Source organism: Leucoraja erinacea, chromosome 1 (genome assembly GCF_028641065.1).
Source record: "Leucoraja erinacea ecotype New England chromosome 1, Leri_hhj_1, whole genome shotgun sequence".
NCBI classification, from domain to species: Eukaryota; Metazoa; Chordata; class Chondrichthyes; order Rajiformes; family Rajidae; genus Leucoraja; species Leucoraja erinaceus.
Genome location: NC_073377.1, coordinates 151,446,785 through 151,465,852, shown reverse-complemented (window position 1 = coordinate 151,465,852; position 19,068 = coordinate 151,446,785). Strand labels below are relative to the sequence as shown.

The following is a 19,068-nucleotide window of genomic DNA, read 5'->3' as shown; positions in this document are numbered from 1 at the left end:
CATTAGAGTACCAGCCAGGGCCGGATTTAGATGAAGAGAGGCCCTAAGCTGTTCCACTTGTGAGGCCCCCTCCACGTTGGTTTTCAGCGCTGGCGGCGAGGCAGCAACCGGACAGCCATGGCGGCCAAATCTCCCACAATTCAAAGCGAGGGAGAATGTACCCAGCGCCGACCAGTTGCCGTTGCAGTGCGCATGGCGGCCGATGATGTGCAGGGGAGGACGTGCAGGCCGCAGCAATGCACATGTGCAAGGCGGCCTGCCATGCCGGCGGATGAGGAGCGAGCGGGGCCCGACGGCCCGGACACGGATAACGGGGGGAGATGGGAGAGAGAGAGAGATAGAGAGGGGGGCCCACCCAGAGTTGAATGGTAGATGTCCTGCCTTGGCCGGAGGCCCCCTAGATTTTGAGGCCCTAAGCTTCAGCCTATGAAGCCTAGTGGTGAATCCGGCTCTGCGAGGCCCCCTTGGACCTCGAGGCCCTAAACTTAAGCTTCTCTAGCTTGTAGGTAAATCCGGCCCTGGTACCAGCCAGTAAAAAGGTTGGTCAGGTGCTGTCAGTAAGTTGGGATTTTCCATGTTTTCCCAGGAATCCAAAACTGGGGGGAATTTATGTAGGAAAAGAGTAGCATTTGTGTGTGTAGCTGGTATAATTTCTCCACAAAATCTTACCAAATATATTGCCTAGATACTTTCTGTATTTGATGCTTCATAAAAAATTTCATCTTTTGAAAATTGGAAACATACCATCATTAAGAATTTTATGAAACATAATGCACCAGAATTTTGCAGGGATTGTTCTCATCTGCCAATATACAAGAAGGAGCATTAAACAACTCACTGTTTATAGCATTTATGTTCTGATCATCTGCCAAAGTTACAGCAAGCTCGAGATCAAACCAGTCCTCTAGCGCAGGTGAGTTTAATAGTGTTAGGCACATGCGCACACACGTTTAGTGCTACTCAGCAATGAAATGCTTATAGTATCAAGAGCTCATAGAGCTAAAGGAATCAAGGGATATGGGGGAAAAAGCAGGAACGAGGTATTGATTTTAGATGATCATATTGAATGGCTGTGCTGGCTCGAAGGGCCGAATGGCCTACTCCTGCACCTATTTTTCAATGTTTCTATTCTTACCAAACTGGCTTGCATTTCTATATTTGGTTTCATTCTTCAGGGCATGATTCTTGATGTATAACACTGGTACAAAGTTAGAACCGTACAGTAATCCTGCAAAGACTGCAAGGCATGAACCCCTAGATAAGTGGGATGATAAATCAAAAAACAAATAGGATTATAAATGACAGCGTATTACATACATTACAAATTTTGAACTGGTATGTTAGCCACTTGCGCAAGATAAGAAACATTAAGGGAGAGAAGACACTGTTGATCACGGCAAGTATACTGCAGGCCAAAGATCAATTAAGATAATAAGAGATGGTAAGATATGTGCTGCAATAAATGTGGATTTATTTGATTTTCATGTAGGTTTCACAAATCAAATAGGCAAAGATAGCCTTGAAAAAAAGTTTATAAAATGCATTTGTGAATAGGGTTGTGGAACCAACTGGGGAATAGATTATCGTATATTTGACGATGCATAATGAGAGAGAATTAAGTAATAATTTCCTTATAAATGATCCACTGGAGAAAACCGATGATAAATTGATAGAAATTCACATTTAGTTTGAGAGTGCAAAACAAGTCAGAGGTATAAGTAAATCATATTCTGGTTTGCATTTGTAACTAGCAGGTTATCCCACAGATCAGCATTGTTTGCTATCTATATAAATAACTTAGGTGAAGGGACCAAATGCATTTTAGACAAATTTACTGATGATACAATGATAGGCGTGAAAGCAAATTGTAAAGGAAACAAAGAATGAAAATGGAATATAGCGAGGTTAAGTCGGGGGGCAAGGATTTGATTGAAGAAACAAAATATAGGGAAACATGAAGTTGTTCACTTTTGTAAGAATACAAAAGATGATAAATGTTCAACTAGAGAAACTACAGGATACGCTGTATAGAGAAATGCGAGACTTTGTAAATGAAGCATAAAAAGTTAGCATGCAGGTACAGCAGGGTAATTGGAAAGATAATTAATCTTTGCTCTACCACAAGGAGAATGGATCATAAAAATAGGGAAGTCTTGCTACAACTGTACCTAGTATTGCCGTGATAACACCAAGATTACAGTTACAGTTTTGGTCTCCTTATCTAGGTACTGTGTTGCCTAATGAGCAATGAATGGGCAAATGTGGACTATTTTCTTGAGAGTTCAGAAGAGTCTCATGTAATCTTACTGAAATGTAGAATCTCAGAAAGCTTGTCAGGTAGCTTCTGAGAGTATCCTTTACTTCAAGGGTGAAGAAGGATCCCTACCCAATACATCATCTGTCTATTTCCCTCCATAGATGCTGCCTGCTGCTGAGTTCCTCCAGCAGTTCGTTTTTAATGCATTTCTAGTTTCTGCAGTTCTCCAATGGGAATGCAGATCAGTTATTATTCAAGACATGATTATCTATTTAATACAGGTAAAACAATGTTCTACATTACAGCCTACTTATTAAAAAAAAAGGCCCGAAACGTTGCCTACAAAACAACCAATGTTCTGACTTAGTTAGTTCCATTTTTAGTGCACTGCGTGCTTTCATGCAGAATTGCATGATAGAATGTTTATTTTTTAACTATTAACTCACAGCAGGTTTTGACTAAAGGGCTACAAACAGTAAATGTTGAATTACTGTACACTTAAATTATTTTTGAAGAAAAGCACATTAACAATACTTACACAATCTTTTTTTGTAGTGGACTAAGTTTGTCTACCCAGGATGCATCTGTCAACATGCCTTCTTCAACACGGTTTATATTCTATTTTTAACAAAAAAAAGATCAAACTTGCCAAAGTTATACCAAACTTTAAATTGCAGCTCAATAAAAAGGATAAATACAAATATTGCTTTTAAAAATTCTTGAATCCTAAGGTCAAATAAAAGAGACTTTTCTGTACAATTCTCCTCACAAATGTTTTCTTATAGTCTGAGTATTATGTATTAGAGCTTAAGGTAGAAAACAAATTGGTGTGAATGGAATAGTGAGGATATTTGGATAGATATAGAGGAATGCTGCTCATGCAACATTTACACAACTGTAGACTATTAATGGCTATGAACTTCATCAAAATGAAGGATGGTGGGCATATTATTGGGCAGGATTGGGAAGGGATGGAGATTGGAGATTGAGACAGATGGATGAAGGCAAACAGAATAGAAAAATGGATTAAAGGTAATAAAAGGAAAAAGACAGAGCTAGGTGAAAGGAAGGGAAGGTGAAGGTAGATTCAGATACTGGAAGGTGATAAACAGGAACATAAAGGGTGCCAGTGCTGTATCCGATTAGTGATAAGCAAGGAAAGTGATGATGGGAGCTATTAGGAGAAAAATAAACGGCAGACGGAACCATACGAGGAGGCCATATTGGGAGTACCAAATGTAGTAGGCAATATCAAAGGAAGTGCATGTGAAATTCACCACCATTTTCAGTATGGTGGCATAGACATTGGTTGCCTGAAAAAAAGGATGCTTGAAAATCAAGACCTTTGTCGGCACCCTATATGTGGGGCTCTTTGCATACTTTGTGTATGGTATGCAAAGCAAAAACGACACTTTGGCATGTTACATGTGATAATAAAGTATCAATCAATCACAAAGCTCTTGGCAATTGGGCAGCAGTGGCCTCTGCCCTCTTGTACACTTTCAAGATGTGGGCTGCAGACAGCAGCAATTCAAAACACTCCGAGATGCCACCTGTTTAGTCTTCACAAAATCCTCCAAATCCACTAGTAGTATAAATGTTTCCAATGCTTCCAAGCCAAGATTCATAACATTGAGGCTGTAGGTAGACTAAATTTGCTCTTGTGGGCAAACTGCGTTAGTGGCATGGCCAATATTAGAATCCTTAAATAGACACATTCAAAACTTTGTCATGGGAAAAAGATTACCAACGTGAGAGAGAAAATTATTCAAGGAAGTTCCCAAGAGCTCTTTTAAAAGATGCAACATCCAATCAATACATGGAAATCCCAGGTTCACGACTGTTCAAAATGGAGTAGCAACATTCAGGATGGCATCTCTATCCAAGTTCATTCATGTGCAGTAAAGTCTAGTGCAAATGGCAGAAGGAGAAATCTGGCTGTTAAGCTATCTGCCCCTTCAAGCTCCTCGTGGCATGGTTTTCTAATAAATCATCTAAGTCATTATTGAATATGCAACTAACCCCTTCTGCCCATCCAGAGATTCTAGCAAGACCCTAACTAACTCATCGTGCCAACTGGAGAGCCTGCGCTCTTCACCTCCTGCTGCTCAGCCGATGTTACATCCTCCCTCTCCATACGTAGTCCAATAACACTTCAATTAATAAATTGTATCCATATTTATAGAACCAGCCCTGGTAAACTTATTGGACTGCAGTTACCCACACGAGTATTGCGAAGTAACACCTTAGACACTGCAACAACTTAGATTGCATTTATCCTCTTAATCGACATTGCAGATAAAGTATAAACAATCATATTTTTTAGACCATAAATAATAGAAAATTAAACTAATATAAAATTAAAGGCAAATGTACGACATGAAATGGGCACTGAGCTATATTAACATAACCGATCCATCGTATCTCATAAAGGTCCAGCAGGAATTAATCACATCTGAAGAGCATTCAGGACAGTTCAGAAATGGAGGAGAAAGTAAGGTATGGGAGGTTGTGGTAGTAGGGAAGAGAAGGATGATGATATATTATGATAATATGATGTGATAAATCATAGTATATTAGAGACTGATTTCATAAAGGATAAGCAAACTAAGTGACAGGGGCACCAAGCAAGAGGAAAGTCGTCAGCATTATATTGAACTGCAGCTGAGCATGAGACATACTGTAAATCAGGCGTGGGAGCTCAATGGAAGGGAGGGGATTCAGCCTTCTGTATTGCGCGAGGTCTCAGACGAATCAAGTAATGCATTTTGGACATTTTCATGACAAAGTGGATGCAGAAGGTTGTGTTGACAATGTAACCTCCTCTGGTGATGTACACATTGTTTGCAAGAGGCAGAGAAACACTTACCTCAAAACAGATAATCAATATCTAGGGCAAGTTATTATTGTCTTACACGCTTTATCAATATAGACATTATTTGACTATAACTCTAGTATTCAGGTTAATCTAAATGAACGGAAGTCCTTTCTTGAGTAAAAATATTGTGAGTTGAGTTTTTCTCAGCACTCCCCCTCACAGAAAAAAAGGGAAGAAGTCCTGAAAGGAGGATTTAGGGAGTTGGGAGGAGAGTTAAGGAAAAGGACCAAAAAGGTAACAATCTCAGGATTACTGCCTGTGCCACGCGACAGTGAGAGTAGGAATGGAGCGAGGTGGATGATAAATGCGTGGCTGAAAGACTGGTGCAGAGGGCAGGGATTCAAGTTTCTGGATCATTGGGACTTCTTTTGGGGAAGGTGGGACCTGTACAGAAAGGATGGGTTGCACTTGAACCCAAGGGGGACCAATATCCTGGCGGGGAAATTTGCAAAGGCTACTGGGGAGAGTTTAAACTAGAATGGTTGGGGCGAGGGACTCAAATAGAGAAAGCTAGTAGACAGAATGGGTGGCAGGAAGCAGAAAAGGGAAGCACTTGGGCACAAGAGGAGAAAGAAAAAAAGGAAATAAACAGAGAATAAGAGGCGGGGGGTTTCTTAAATGTGCATATTTTAATGCTAGGAGCATTGTAAGAAAGGTGGATGAGCTTAGAGTCTGGATAGACACCTGGAAGTATGATGTTGTGGCGATCAGTGAAACATGGTTGCAGGAGGGCTGTGATTGGAAACTAAATATTCCAGGATTTCGTTGCTTCAGGTGTGATAGAATTGGAGGGGCAAGAGGTGGAGGTGTTGCATTACTAGTCAGGGAAGATATTACAGCAGTGCTTTGGCAGGATAGATTGGAGGGCTCATCTAGGGAGGCTATTTGTGTGGAACTGAGAAGTGGGAAAGGGGTAGCAACACATAGGGATGTATTATAGACTGCCAAATGGGGATCGAGAATTGGAAGAGCAAATATGTAAGGAGATAGCAGATATTAGTAGTAAGCACAAAGTAGTGATTGTGGGAGATTTCAACTTTCCACACATAGACTGGGAAGCACATTCGGTAAATGAGCTGGATGGTTTGGAGTTTGTAAAATGTGTGCAGGATAGTTTTTTGCAGCAATACATAGAGGTACCTACTAGAGGAGGGGCAGTGTTGGACCTCTTGTTAGGAAATGAGACGGGACAGGTGGCGGAGGTATGCGTTGGGGAGCACTTCGGGTCCAGTGATCCACAATACCATTAGTTTCAATATAATTATGGAGAGGGTCAGAATTGGACCTAGGGTTGAGATTTTTGATTGGAGAAAGGCTAACTTTGATGAGATGCAAAATGATTTAAAAGGAGTGAACTGGGACATTTTGTTTTATGGGAAGGATGTAGAAGAGAAATGGAGGACATTTAAAGGGGAAATTTTAAGAGTACAGAATCTTTATGTTCCTGTTCGGTTGAAAGGAAACAGTAAAAATTGGAAAGCCCTGGTTTTCAAGAGAAATTGGCCATCTTGTTCGGAAAAAGAGGGAGATCTACAATAATTATAGGCAACATGAAGTAAATGAGGTGCTTGAGGAGTATAAGGAATGTAAAAAGAATCTTAAAAAAGAAATTAAAAAAGCTAAAAGAAGACATGAGGTTGCTTTGGCAAGTAAGGTGAAAGTAAATCCAAAGGGTTTCTACATCTATATTAATAGCAAAACGAGGGATAAAATTGGTCCATTGGAGAGACAGAGTGGACAGCTATCTGCAGAGCCAAAGAGATGGGGGAGATATTGAACAATTTATTTTCTTTGGTATTCACCAAGGAGAAGGATAATGAATTATGTGAGGTAAGGGAAACTAGTAGAGTAGCTATGGATACTATGAGTTTCAAAGTAAAAGAAGTACTGACACTTTTGAAAAATATAAAAGTGGATAAATCTCCAGGTCCTGACAGGATATTCCCTAGGACATTGAGGGAAGTTAGTGTAGAAATAGCTGGGGCTATGACAGAAATATTTCAAATGTCATTAGAAACGGGAATAGTCCCCGAGAATTGGCGTACTGCGCATGTTGTTCCATTGTTTAAAAATGGTTCTAAGAGTAAACCTAGCAATTATAGGCCTGTTAATTTGACTTCAGTGGTGGACAAATTAATGGAAAAGATACTTAGTGATAATATATATAAGCATCTGGATAAACAGGGTCTGATTAGGAACAGTCAGCATGGATTTGTGCCTGGAAGGTCATGTTTGACTAATCTTCTTGAATTTTTTGAAGAGGTAATTGACGAGGGTAAAGCAGTGGATGTTGTCTATATGGACTTTAGTAAGGCCTTTGACAAGGTTCCTCATGGAAGGTTGGTTAAGAAGGTTCAACTGTTGGGTATAAATGCAGGAGTAGCAAGATGGATTCAACAGTGGCTGAATGGGAGAAGCCAGAGGGTAATGGTGGATGGTTGTTTGTCGGGTTGGAGGCAGGTGACTAGTGGGGTGCCTCAGGGATCGGTGTTGGGTCCTTTGTTGTTTGTCATGTACATCAATGATCTGGATGAAGGTGTGGTAAATTGGATTAGTAAGTAGGCAGATGATACCAAGATAGGGGGTGCTGTGGATAATGAAGAGGATTTCCAAAATCTACAGAGTGATTTAGGCCATTTGGAAGAATGGGCTGAAAGATGGCAGATGGAGTTTAATGCTGATAAATGTGAGGTGCTACACCTTGGCAGGCCAAATCAAAATAGGACGTACATGGTAAATGGTAGGGAATTGAAGAATACAGTTGAACAGAGGGATCTGGGAATAACCGTGCATAGTTCCTTGAAGGTGGAGTCTCATATAGATAGGGTGGTAAAGAAAGCTTTTGGTATGCTAGCCTTTATAAATCAGAGCATTGAGTATAGAAGCTGGGATGTAATGTTAAAATTGTACAAGGCATTGGTGAGACCAAATCTGGAGTATGGTGTACAATTTTGGTCACCCAATTATAGGAAGGATGTCAACAAAATAGAGAGAGTACAGAGGAGATTTACTAGAATGTTGCCTGGGTTTCAACAACTAAGTTACAGAGAAAGGTTGAATAAGTTAGGTCTTTATTCTCTGGAGCGCAGGTTAAGGAGGACTTGATAGAGGTCTTTAAAATGATGAGAGGGATAGACAGAGTTGATGTGGATCAGCTTTTCCCTTTGAGAATAGGGAAGATTCAAACAAGAGGACGTGACTTCAGAATTAAGGGACAGAAGTTTAGGGGTAACACGAGGGGGAACTTCTTTACTCAGAGAGTGATAGTGGTGTGGAATGAGCTTGGAGTGGCGGAGGCAGGTTCGTTGGTATCATTTAAAAATAAATTGGATAGGCATATGGATGAGAAGGGAATGGAGGGTTATGGTATGAGTGCAGGCAGGTGGGACTAAGGGAAAAAAAGTTGTTCGGCACGGACTTGTAGGGCCGAGATGGCCTATTTCCGTGCTGTAATTGTTATATGGTTATATGGTTAGATGTTACTTACACTGTCAATCAGCATTGGAACTGTTGACTCCGATGTTTGTGGAGCACGTACATCAGTTTTGACAAAGAAATATATGATGGCACTAAAACAGAAAATATATAAATTAATGTTTTCCTTTCAAATCATGATCACATTTCAAAATTCGTAATAGTTTTAGTTAAGTTTACGTTTGCAACTGCTTCTGACAGTATAGTATAAAGATTGCAGATGAATCAATAGTTTTGGTTTTCTATAAATCTATTTTAAAAGACAAATCCAGGGGGAAAATAAAACTGCAGCAATTATTCTTACTTCATTAGAGTTGACTGGACAGGTTTACCTTAAGAAAGACAAAGCTGCCCCAGTGTAGTTTAAGTAAGGTTTTGGTACTTCTTCAGCGTTAATGCCAAACCAACCAAATCTGAAATAGATTATACAGTGCAGTTAGAACATTTGGACATGATTATTGATTTAAGCTGCAGCCACCGAAAGCCAATTCAATGGAATCACACTAAAACTGAAGTTGAGCTTTGTAACATCATCCCAGAACACATGTATAAACCTTCTCTCACTCAATCTTCCTTGATGCATCCACTGCATTAATTACCGTAAAATGTATGTGAGATGGAAAGCTACATCTGGATTATTATGAGTAACATAAAATCTATTGTCAAAACACAAAGTGCTGGAGGAAGGCAGCAGGTCACGCATTTGACAGGTGACGTTTCTTATCAGGACCCTTCTTTAGAAAATCTATTGTCTTGATATCCATAATTGTAATATCATTCCAAATATAAGATTTTCAGTTAAATTCTTCAAGCGTGCATCAAGGTACATTACATGGATATTTACCGCAGTTTTCAGATGGCATTTAGAAATTAGGTGCAGGAGTAGGCCATTCGGCCCTTCGAGCCTGCACCGCTCGAAGTTTGAGAATTTTGTTTTTAAAAAAATACGAGTTGTTGACAGCCAAAGTCATCATGTAATTGAAAAACCTAATTTAGTGCAGAGAAATGGCTTAATTACCTTGTGGAACCAGTGACATACGTAGGGGAAATATATGATATCAATGAGAATGCAGGAGTATGAGAATGGTATTACAAGCATCTTTCTGCATTCAAAATCAGCACTTTAAATATTCATTTGTGCTGAAATAATACTCTCAAATCGTGTAATAACTCTGCAAACAGTTTTTGGCACACAGGTGAATAGCAAGGTATCTCTTGAAAAATATCCAAGAACAAAACCATCCAAAATGATAGATTTGTCTATTGACAAGCATTAATAAACACACTCACGTTTTCAATTAACTATGAGCATAGCAGAGATCAAGATGCAGAAATTCAACCATATCAATGAGGGAGTGGATGTGCTGACACTTACAGATGGCTGATTAAAATTAATATCAAAATAATATTTAATATAAGGGAACAAGCAGATCTCCCTTCCTAAAAGATATCAGTGAAACAGATTGCTTTTTGCAACCATTGGTTGTTTTCAAAGGTCAAGAGTGTTTTGCTGCAACTTTACAGGCTTACAACGCAATAACACACAAATAACAATCAATGACTAAATAATCAGTAATACTAACTAACCAGACCAAAGTAGTGCAAAATCAAAGAACACATGCAGCCAAAGCAAAGTTCATAGTAGGTAATAGTTGCATAAATAGGGCGATGTGCAGTGTTCAAGAGCCTGCTGGTTGCTGAGAAGGAATGTTCTTGAACATGGAGATCATAGTTTTCAAGTTCCTGTACCCTCTTCTCAATGGCAGTAGCGAGATGAGAGTGTCAAATCATACAAGTCAGCCTGCTCTCAACCATACACCCTAGAAGTTCAATATATTCAGTGACATACTGATCTCCTAAATCTTCTAAGGAAGTAGAGGTGTTGATGAGCTTATTTTTTATCATTTCATCAACGTGCTGGGCCCAAGACAGATTTTTGGAGATATGCATTCCCAGGAATCTGAAGCTATGACCTCTCTCCACCACTATCTCAATGACGAGGACAACTTCACGGATCATCGAGTAGTTATCAATTTTAACTTTTAATTTCATTTTAACTTAAATATCCGAAGTAGAGTTAAAACGTATCAAAAGCAATCCACTGTATGGGCGACAGGGCAAGGCACCTCTTTGCATGCTGGTTTCACTTCATCTGGGCCGTGTAAAATACCCCTTTCTGCTTTCCGCAGAGACTGTTCCCTATGCAACTCCCTGGTTCACTCATACCTTCTCACCCAAACCACCCGCTCCCCAGGGACTTTCCCCTGCAACCACAGAAGATGCAACACCTATCCTTTACCTCTTTCCCCGACTTCATACAGAGATCCCCACAGTTCTTTCAGGTAAGGCAGAGGTATAGTTTCACCTCCTCCAACCTCATCTACTGAATCTGGTGCTCCCGATATGGGCTCCTATATATCGGTGAGACCATGCGTAGACTTGCTGGTCATTTCGATGAACACTTATGTTCAGTCCATTGTGACCTATGCGATCTCCCGGTTGCCATTTTAACTCCCCTTCCCATTCACATATCGACCTTTCTGACCTACGCCTCCTCCACTGTCAGAGTGAGGCTACATGCAAATTGGGGGAACAGCACCTCATACTTTGTATGGACTGCTTACAACGAAGTGGTATGAACATTGATATCTCTAATTTCAAGTAACTGAACTACTCCAGCATTTTGTGTCTATCTTCGGTATAAACCAGCATCTGCAGTTCCTTCCTACACATGTAAAATATTGCTGTGAGGAACCCAAGACATTGATACATTACATGAAAGCATTCAATATCAGACTTGCAGAAGTAACAAATACAATACGTCTGTGGGGATAGGATACATATAAGAACATTTCCCTAATAAACATTATTTCAGATGTGGACAAGACAGATGCCTTAATGCCATTTTGGGTAGCATAACAGGTCCCATGATACTATTTTGAAAGGCAAGGGAGTGATTGTGAGAAAAAAATTGTGCCTTAAGTAACATTATTTAATGGATCATTATCTCAATTCTGTTTGTGCGAATTTACTGTTTGTGCAAATTGGCTGACATGTATTCATCAATGCAACAGAGCCCATTCTTCAATAGATTACAGTTAAATACAAAGCAATTTGAGACATTCAGCTTGGGTCATAAAAGGTATCACTTAAATGCAAGTCTTTCTTTAGTTAAAATCAGCCTGAAATCCCATTGTATCCAAAAAACCACAAGATACGATAGACCTGTCAATGAATGATATTAGTAATACAAAGTAGTAGATATGGATTCTTTACCAAGAACATTAATATTACAATTGAAAGAAATGTAGAAAATAAAAGTACAAGTACAAATAAAAGTACAGAAGAGATGGGAACTACACCAACAGATGAAAAACTGATGATAGTAGAATGTCGATCAAAATTACCAGATGCATGTTTGACAAAGATTGGGGAATGATTGCTGAAGGAGCACATAAAATCACAAATAAAACAATCATCTAACATTCAGGAAAATGTAAGAACTGCCAAATACAAGTTGAAAATAACAATTAATCAAACAGGCAAGTGCAGTTGAGCAAGCCTTTGTGGCAGAGTACATTGTGTGTATTGTTTTGTAATGTGGCATCATGTTTCTAATGCTGTCACTCCAACATTATTTTCATCTTTATTGACACTATAAAGGACAATTATTTAGTCCCATCATCACTCTATCTTACACTAGTGAACTACGTCCTGAGCTGGGTTTGAATGTAGTATCGTTCAATTTTTAGTTTACTCAGCTGTCAAAAGACCTCAGCCTTCATTTTGCCTCGGGAACGCAATAATAGTAAACAAGACAATATAGTTACATAGTACTATCAAATGAAAGACCAATGGGCATTTTTAACAAAATATATACAATTGAAAATCATAGTTTCTAATGTGCATTATATTTAGGAAATAAATTTGGTGCTTCTCTGAATGCTTCTTTGTATATTCTCTACGTGACCTGCGTGAGTTTTCTCCGAGATCTTCGGTTTTCTCCCACACTCCAAGGACGTGCAGGTTTGTAGGTTAATTGGCTTGGTATAAATGTTAAATTGTCCCTGGTGTGTGTAGGGTAGTGTTAATGTGTAGGGATCGCTGATTTGGTGGGCTGAAGGGCCTGTTTCCTCGTTGTATCTCTAAACTAAACTAAACTAAGACAAATAAGGCTTTCCCATGCACCACTTGGTGGCACTATAGGCCAAGTCCTGATTATATCTAAGGTTCAGGATACAACAGTTTCAAAGCACTTAATAGTTTGCAACAGTCCTTCCTAAGATCCTCATTTCAACTTCCTCATGTACCCACCACTTCATCTTTAAGTTCTTTTACATAATCTTTGCTTTGATAAAGTATAGGAGTTATCAAATTGAGCAATAAATGTTGCTGGCCTGTAGAAAGAGCATACTGCATAACGTTATCATCAAATGCTGATGCTGATACCAATGTCTCCACATTATACACAATTGCAATTCAAACCTGCAGGGGGACATTTTTCAACTGTTAAATTAATGAATACTTTTAAAATAACTGTTAAATTAATAAACTACTTTTTTTCTTTTGACCAATGTTTCTTTTTGCTTTATTGTTGATCTGTGCCTGCAAATTTTGAGAAAAAAATCTTCAAATGTCATTCTATAAACTAATACCCATAGAGCCAAATATTATCTGCTTAACTCATTTCATAAATACTAGATATAGTCAATAGAATCAGCTTCCATATTTCCATTCCACAAATCATTGAGCCCCCGTTCAATATTGCTCGCTGTCTTTGTCCTTCTCTATGAATTTAATGGTGCGACTGATCTGGCTGGTGCTGTTAATTTTTGCAAAGTCAACACCACCCTTGGTTAACTTTCATAATTGTTTTCAATGTTAATTACATTTTCCTAGCCATTCCCCCCTCTATCTCTGGTATTAAACCCGGCGAACCTTGATAATACCGTTCCCATGGGTTTAATGGGGTAAATAGACAATAGACAATAAACAATAGGTGCAAGAGTAGGCCATCCGTCCCTTCAAGCCAGCACCGCCATTCAATGTGACCATCTTCCACCGATGTCCACTGTGAGCCAGCCAGCAGATGTACCTATAACTGGGAAATTCCTGTATACAGAATATAGATCAGCTTTTCACTCAGCAGACTTTTGTGCTGCCCTACTGGACCCTTCATGGACTGCAAGAGGACAGTGCAAACTTACACACTTTTCCCAGTTCTCAGCCTGTACAATCCACAAACTCAATCCATCCAGGTTAACCTGATGTAGATCCAATAGGTCCACTGAAATCAATGAATGAAATTGGCTGCTGGGTGAAAAATGAATATAGACTTTCACTTGATTAGTTGGGTTTAAATGGTTTAATTGTGCATGTGTGTGCACTTTACTTTTCTAAGTTTTAAATATTATCAATGGAGTCAGCCACTTGCAATGTAACCAGGTCCTGCACAGCCCTGGGCTTTGAGATTGTGCAGTCTGCAACAGAGACCACACTGGAAGAAAGAGTATTGTTGTAGCTGTTGTGACGAGTGATCTCTGAGCAGAAGTTTGTCTCAATTGCATATCGCACTCAATTTGTGCACCTAATATTGACTTGAACAAAAAACAAAGTGTTGGTGGAACTCAATCCAATCAGTCCCAAGGAGGATCAGGTAACATCCATTTTCCTCCTCAGATGCTGCCTGACCTCCTGAACTCCTCCAGCACTTTTGTTATTTGCTTGCTCCCTTTCTTTTGCAAGACCCACCTGATTTCAACAGTGATAGACATAATGGAGGTAAAGGCCTTGAACACATTTACACCTGCAATAATGTCTTTGGCCTTGTGTACAATAGATTATTGTTCACTGTTAAGAAAACAGACAAGATTCCAGTTTCTGCAGTTCCTTTGTCTCTATAGACTTGAACAAATAAGCTAGTTCGTTCCAGTATGTAGTCGACATTACTATGGATCAAACTCATATGCAGTTACTTTCATGGCATTTTGATTCATCACAACTTGTGCTTACAAAGAATAATGTATAAAAATATTCATGCTTTGCATTACACCTGTTAGTGCCTTTCCATGGCGATTGTGCTCATTATTGATTTTCAATTCTTCAAGTCCTTAAAAGGTGTGACAAATTGGTGTCTGTTTTCCTTTACCATGCAGGATCGTGTCAAAGGCCTTACTAAAGTCCATATAGACATCGCCAACTACCCTGCCCTTATCAATCCTCTTTGTGACACCTTAAAAAAACTAATTGGAGAGAACAATTTCTCACACAAAGCCAAGCTGACTATTCCTAATCAGGCTGTGCTTATCCAAATGCTTGTAGATCCTGTCCCTAAGAATACCCTCCACAAACTCTCCCACCACTGACATCAGGGTCACTGGCCTTTAGTTTCCTGGCTTGTCCTTGCTGCCCTTTTCAAATAACGTCACAATATTTGCCACCCTCTATTCTTCTGGGAACTCACCTGTGGCCACAGATATTTTTAATTTTTCCCTAGTTTGCCACCTGGTCTGAAGAAACCAGCAAAACATGATCATATATGGTCATAAGAACATAAGACATTGAGCAGAGTTAGGCGATTCAGCCTATCAAATCCACTCTGTCATTCAATCACGGCTGATCTATCGTTCCCTCTCAACCCCATTCTCCTGCATTCTCCCCATAACCTTTGACACCCTTACCAATCAAGAACTTGTCAATCTCCACTTTAAAAATACCCAATGACTTGGCCTCTACCGCTGTTTGTGGTCATGAATTACACAGGTTCACCACCCTCTGGCTAAAGAAATTTCTTCTCATATTCTTTCTAAAGGTATCTCTGATACAAAGACTTTTATTCCCCAAATGCTAGACTCGCCCACTCGCCTTTCACTATTTGGTAAGCTTTGATGAGATTGCCCCTTCATCCTTCTAAACTCCAGCGAGTACAGGCCCAGAGCCATCAAACGCCCATCATATGTTAACCTAAACATCCCCGGGATCATTCTCGTAAACATGCTCTGGACCACTTTCCAATGCCAGTACATCCCTCCTCAGATATGAGCCCAAAACTGCTCACAATACTCCAAATGCAGTCTGACCAGCACCTTATAAAGCTTCAGCATTACATTCCTTCTTTTTATATTATAGTCCTTTTGAAATGAATGCTATTATATTTGCCTCCCTCACTGTCGAATCAACCTGCAAATTAACCGTTTGGGAATCCTGCAACATTCCCAGCCTCTCCACCTATTTTTGTATCATCCACAAAGCCATCAATTCCTTCATCCAAATCATTAATATACAACATGAAGAGTAACAGACCCAACACCAATACCTGAGGAACACCACTAGTCATCTAAAACATCACAACTCCTATGCTTCAGTTCCTTAGTTTCTGTGATCTTCTCAGTAAAAACTGGTGAAACATCCATTTACTAACTCATCCATCAGTTGTGACTGTACACAAAGATGGCCATGCTGATCTTACTCTTTTACTCCACCATTTTACTCTTAATATGCTCGTAGAATCTCTTAGGATTTTCCTTTACCAGCCTGCCAGCTCCATTTCATGTCCATGGGAAACAGTTTGGTCTGTTGTTCCAACGCTGGTATACAAAGAGCCTACAAACCTAATTCCACCTTCCAGCATTGTGTCCATTGTTCTGCAGGTCATGGCTATTTATGTACATCCACAAATCATTTACTGGTATATGTTATGAGAATTACCACCCTTTCAAATAGTAACTTTCAGAATTCTACCACCCTGTAATGCAACATCTCATCTCCCCTCTAACCTTTCTCCCAATTATTTTAAATCCATGGCTCATGATTTTGATCCCTCTGCTAACAAAACAGGTCTTTCCCATTTACCCTACCTATACACATCATCATTTTGTACACCTCAATTAACTCTCTCAACAGCCTCCTCTGAACCAAAGGAAGGAACCCCAGCTTACCAAAACTTTTCTCAAACCTAAAATATTTCAATCCTGGAAATGTTCTCACTAAACCATGTGTACCTTCTGTAGTGCATTCACATCGCTTATATTAAACAATGACCAAATGTGTATGCAGTACTCAAGCTGTGATTTAAGTAGTGTGGTATATAGTTAGAGTGGTAATTCCTGCCCTATTCCATCCCCCATTCATTTGAATGAGGCACTAACCTTGTGGAAAATATTACATACAGATAATTTTTTTACTGACTTTACTTGTTGAAATGTTGTTAATTATCTGCTTTAATTAAACAAAAGTTTAAAAAATATAATTAATATTTAAATTTGAATAGTTTTTAAATGGTTCTGTTTTTCTGCCTTTGATGCAAGACAAGCAGAGGGTCCCAGAAGATTCCAGAACCAATTCCTAAAAATACACAGTACAGAACCTGCTCTGTCTCACCTATTGGTCATGGAGGGCGATTAGCAATTCTTTGCAGAGAGCTTAGCACAGGAAGATTAGGTCCAATACGTGTCTTTCTCAGTAGAATAAAAGACATTTCTCATCTCCACCTAATCATGAAATTGGAAGTCAGTCTACATCAGTGTAAGAAAATGATTGTCCTGTTATTGTTTAGATGCTGAAGGAACTGCAGATGTTGGAACCTAGCGTAGAATACAAAGTGCTGGAGTAACTCTGCAAGTCAGGCAGCATCTCTGGAGGATATAGATGGGTTATGTTTCGGTTCGGGACTTTTCTTCAGACGGATCAATGTGGCTGGCTATGTGGCTACTCAATCGACAAAGCTGCAGTGAAGGTGCTTTGTTAAGAACCTTCAATAAAATTGAACTCATGGAGAATTTTGAAATAGACTGTAATATCAAAATTTCAGAATGATTGAGCAACAGCTGGAAAATATCCTCCATCTCCTTATGAGGATTCTTAACCATATAACAATTACAGCCTGCAATTATATCTTCCAAATCAAAGTAAATAAGTGACACTGCAATAAGACAAGGAAGTTGACTATTTGGACTTACCTAGAACTTGCCCATCCCATCAAGAGATTAAATGCTGCCCAGATTAAAACTCCAAGGCCTAAACCAATAGTTTTCAGAATTGGAACAACAGTTATATTCCCTAAAAACAAAGATAGGCAATCATTATATTAATTATTTAATTCAGCCTCATTTTTCTCAACACAGTAAAACTTGAACTGAGATTTACTGACCATTTCTATATGATGGACAGCTCTGCAGCCTATTGGGTCAATGGGTTTACCTGATGATTGCACTTCATAGAACATAAAAAAGTATAGCACAGGAACAGGGCCTTCAGCCCACAATGTCCGTGCCGGGTATAGTGCCAAAATAAACTAACCTCATCTGCCTGCACATATATATGTGCCTATCTAAATACATACACTCTTACATGCCTCTACTATTTCTGCCTGCACCATCCTTCCCTGGAAGCTTGTTCTAGGCACCCACCACACTCAGTTTAAAAAACTTGACCCGGAACTCCTCTAAAATTTGCCCCTCAAATAGTACTCGGCATTCTAGGCCTGAGATCAAATTCATGCTCTGAAAGAGGTTGATCCAAGATAGTGAGTTTTATTCTAACTCTGACCCATCTACTTAAGCACTCCAGAAAATCTTCTTTTGTATACTCTAATTTACATGGAGGAAGTAAAGGCATCTGCTGCATACCATCTATACTATTACTAAAACTCTCATCTTGACCACTTCCGGTTTGCGTTGTATTTAAATTTGCGCAAAAACAATCCCCCATAGCGCTACGATTTTTCGCCACCTTACTGACCATCCTCCTCTGCTGCAACTCAAATAAGTTTTGTTTCGATCGGTGAAATAGTACAAAAGTTATGAAGGTTTAAAAATCGTAAAAAACGGCACTTCCGGAACCCACTGTCAATAACGCGGCGAGGAGAATAAAAAGCTGAAGGGGCGCAGTGTGTTGAGCAGCTCGCGGAGAGTCAGCAGCTCGCGAGGAGTCAGCAGCTCGTGGAGAGTCAGCAGCTCAGAGTGTGCAGCCTGCGGGCTGCTTCTGCAGCAACCAGCACGATGAGCCGGAAGCTGCTGAGTTGAACCGGAAGCCTCTGAGTGAAGCCAGAGTGGGACCGGGATCTGCTGCATGAGGCCGAAAGCTGAATGTGCGGGGTGAGCACAGTGCGAGTCCCCCCATCCACACACCCCCCCTTCCCCCTCCCCCACCACCCTTTCCCCACACCACCCCCTTCCCCCCCCCCCCCCCCCCACCCCTGCCCCCCCACCCCCCACACTCCGCCTCCCCCACCCCCCCCACACCCCCCCTCTCCACAATCCCTCTCCCTCCAGTAGTTTAATATTGCATTGGGGAATGGGTTGCATTGGGGTAACTTTTTCACAAGAAGGGTGGTAGATGTACGGAACAAGCTGCCAGAGAAGGTAGTTGAGGTAGGGAGTATCCCAACATTTAAGAAAGAGTTAGACAGGGTAGGTCACGTTTAGAGGGCAGGTAGGACTAATGTTGCTGGGACGTTGCG

At 40.0% G+C, this 19,068-nt stretch overlaps 1 protein-coding gene across 4 annotated transcripts in view; it reads right to left on the bottom strand.

The window, feature by feature from the left end:
- Window positions 1–19,068, bottom strand: part of LOC129703410 (transmembrane protein 144-like) — a 44,540-nt gene that overhangs the window by 7,933 nt on the left and 17,539 nt on the right. For all 4 annotated transcript variants that reach the window (XM_055645819.1, XM_055645829.1, XM_055645839.1 and 1 more), the window contains 5 exons: window positions 17,567–17,666; window positions 8,942–9,022; window positions 8,623–8,704; window positions 2,796–2,875; window positions 1,136–1,254 (listed from right to left, as the gene is read on the bottom strand). In XM_055645819.1, the coding sequence (XP_055501794.1) occupies window positions 1,136–1,254; window positions 2,796–2,875; window positions 8,623–8,704; window positions 8,942–9,022; window positions 17,567–17,666 (462 nt within the window). The remainder of the gene's footprint in view (window positions 1–1,135; window positions 1,255–2,795; window positions 2,876–8,622; window positions 8,705–8,941; window positions 9,023–17,566; window positions 17,667–19,068) is intronic.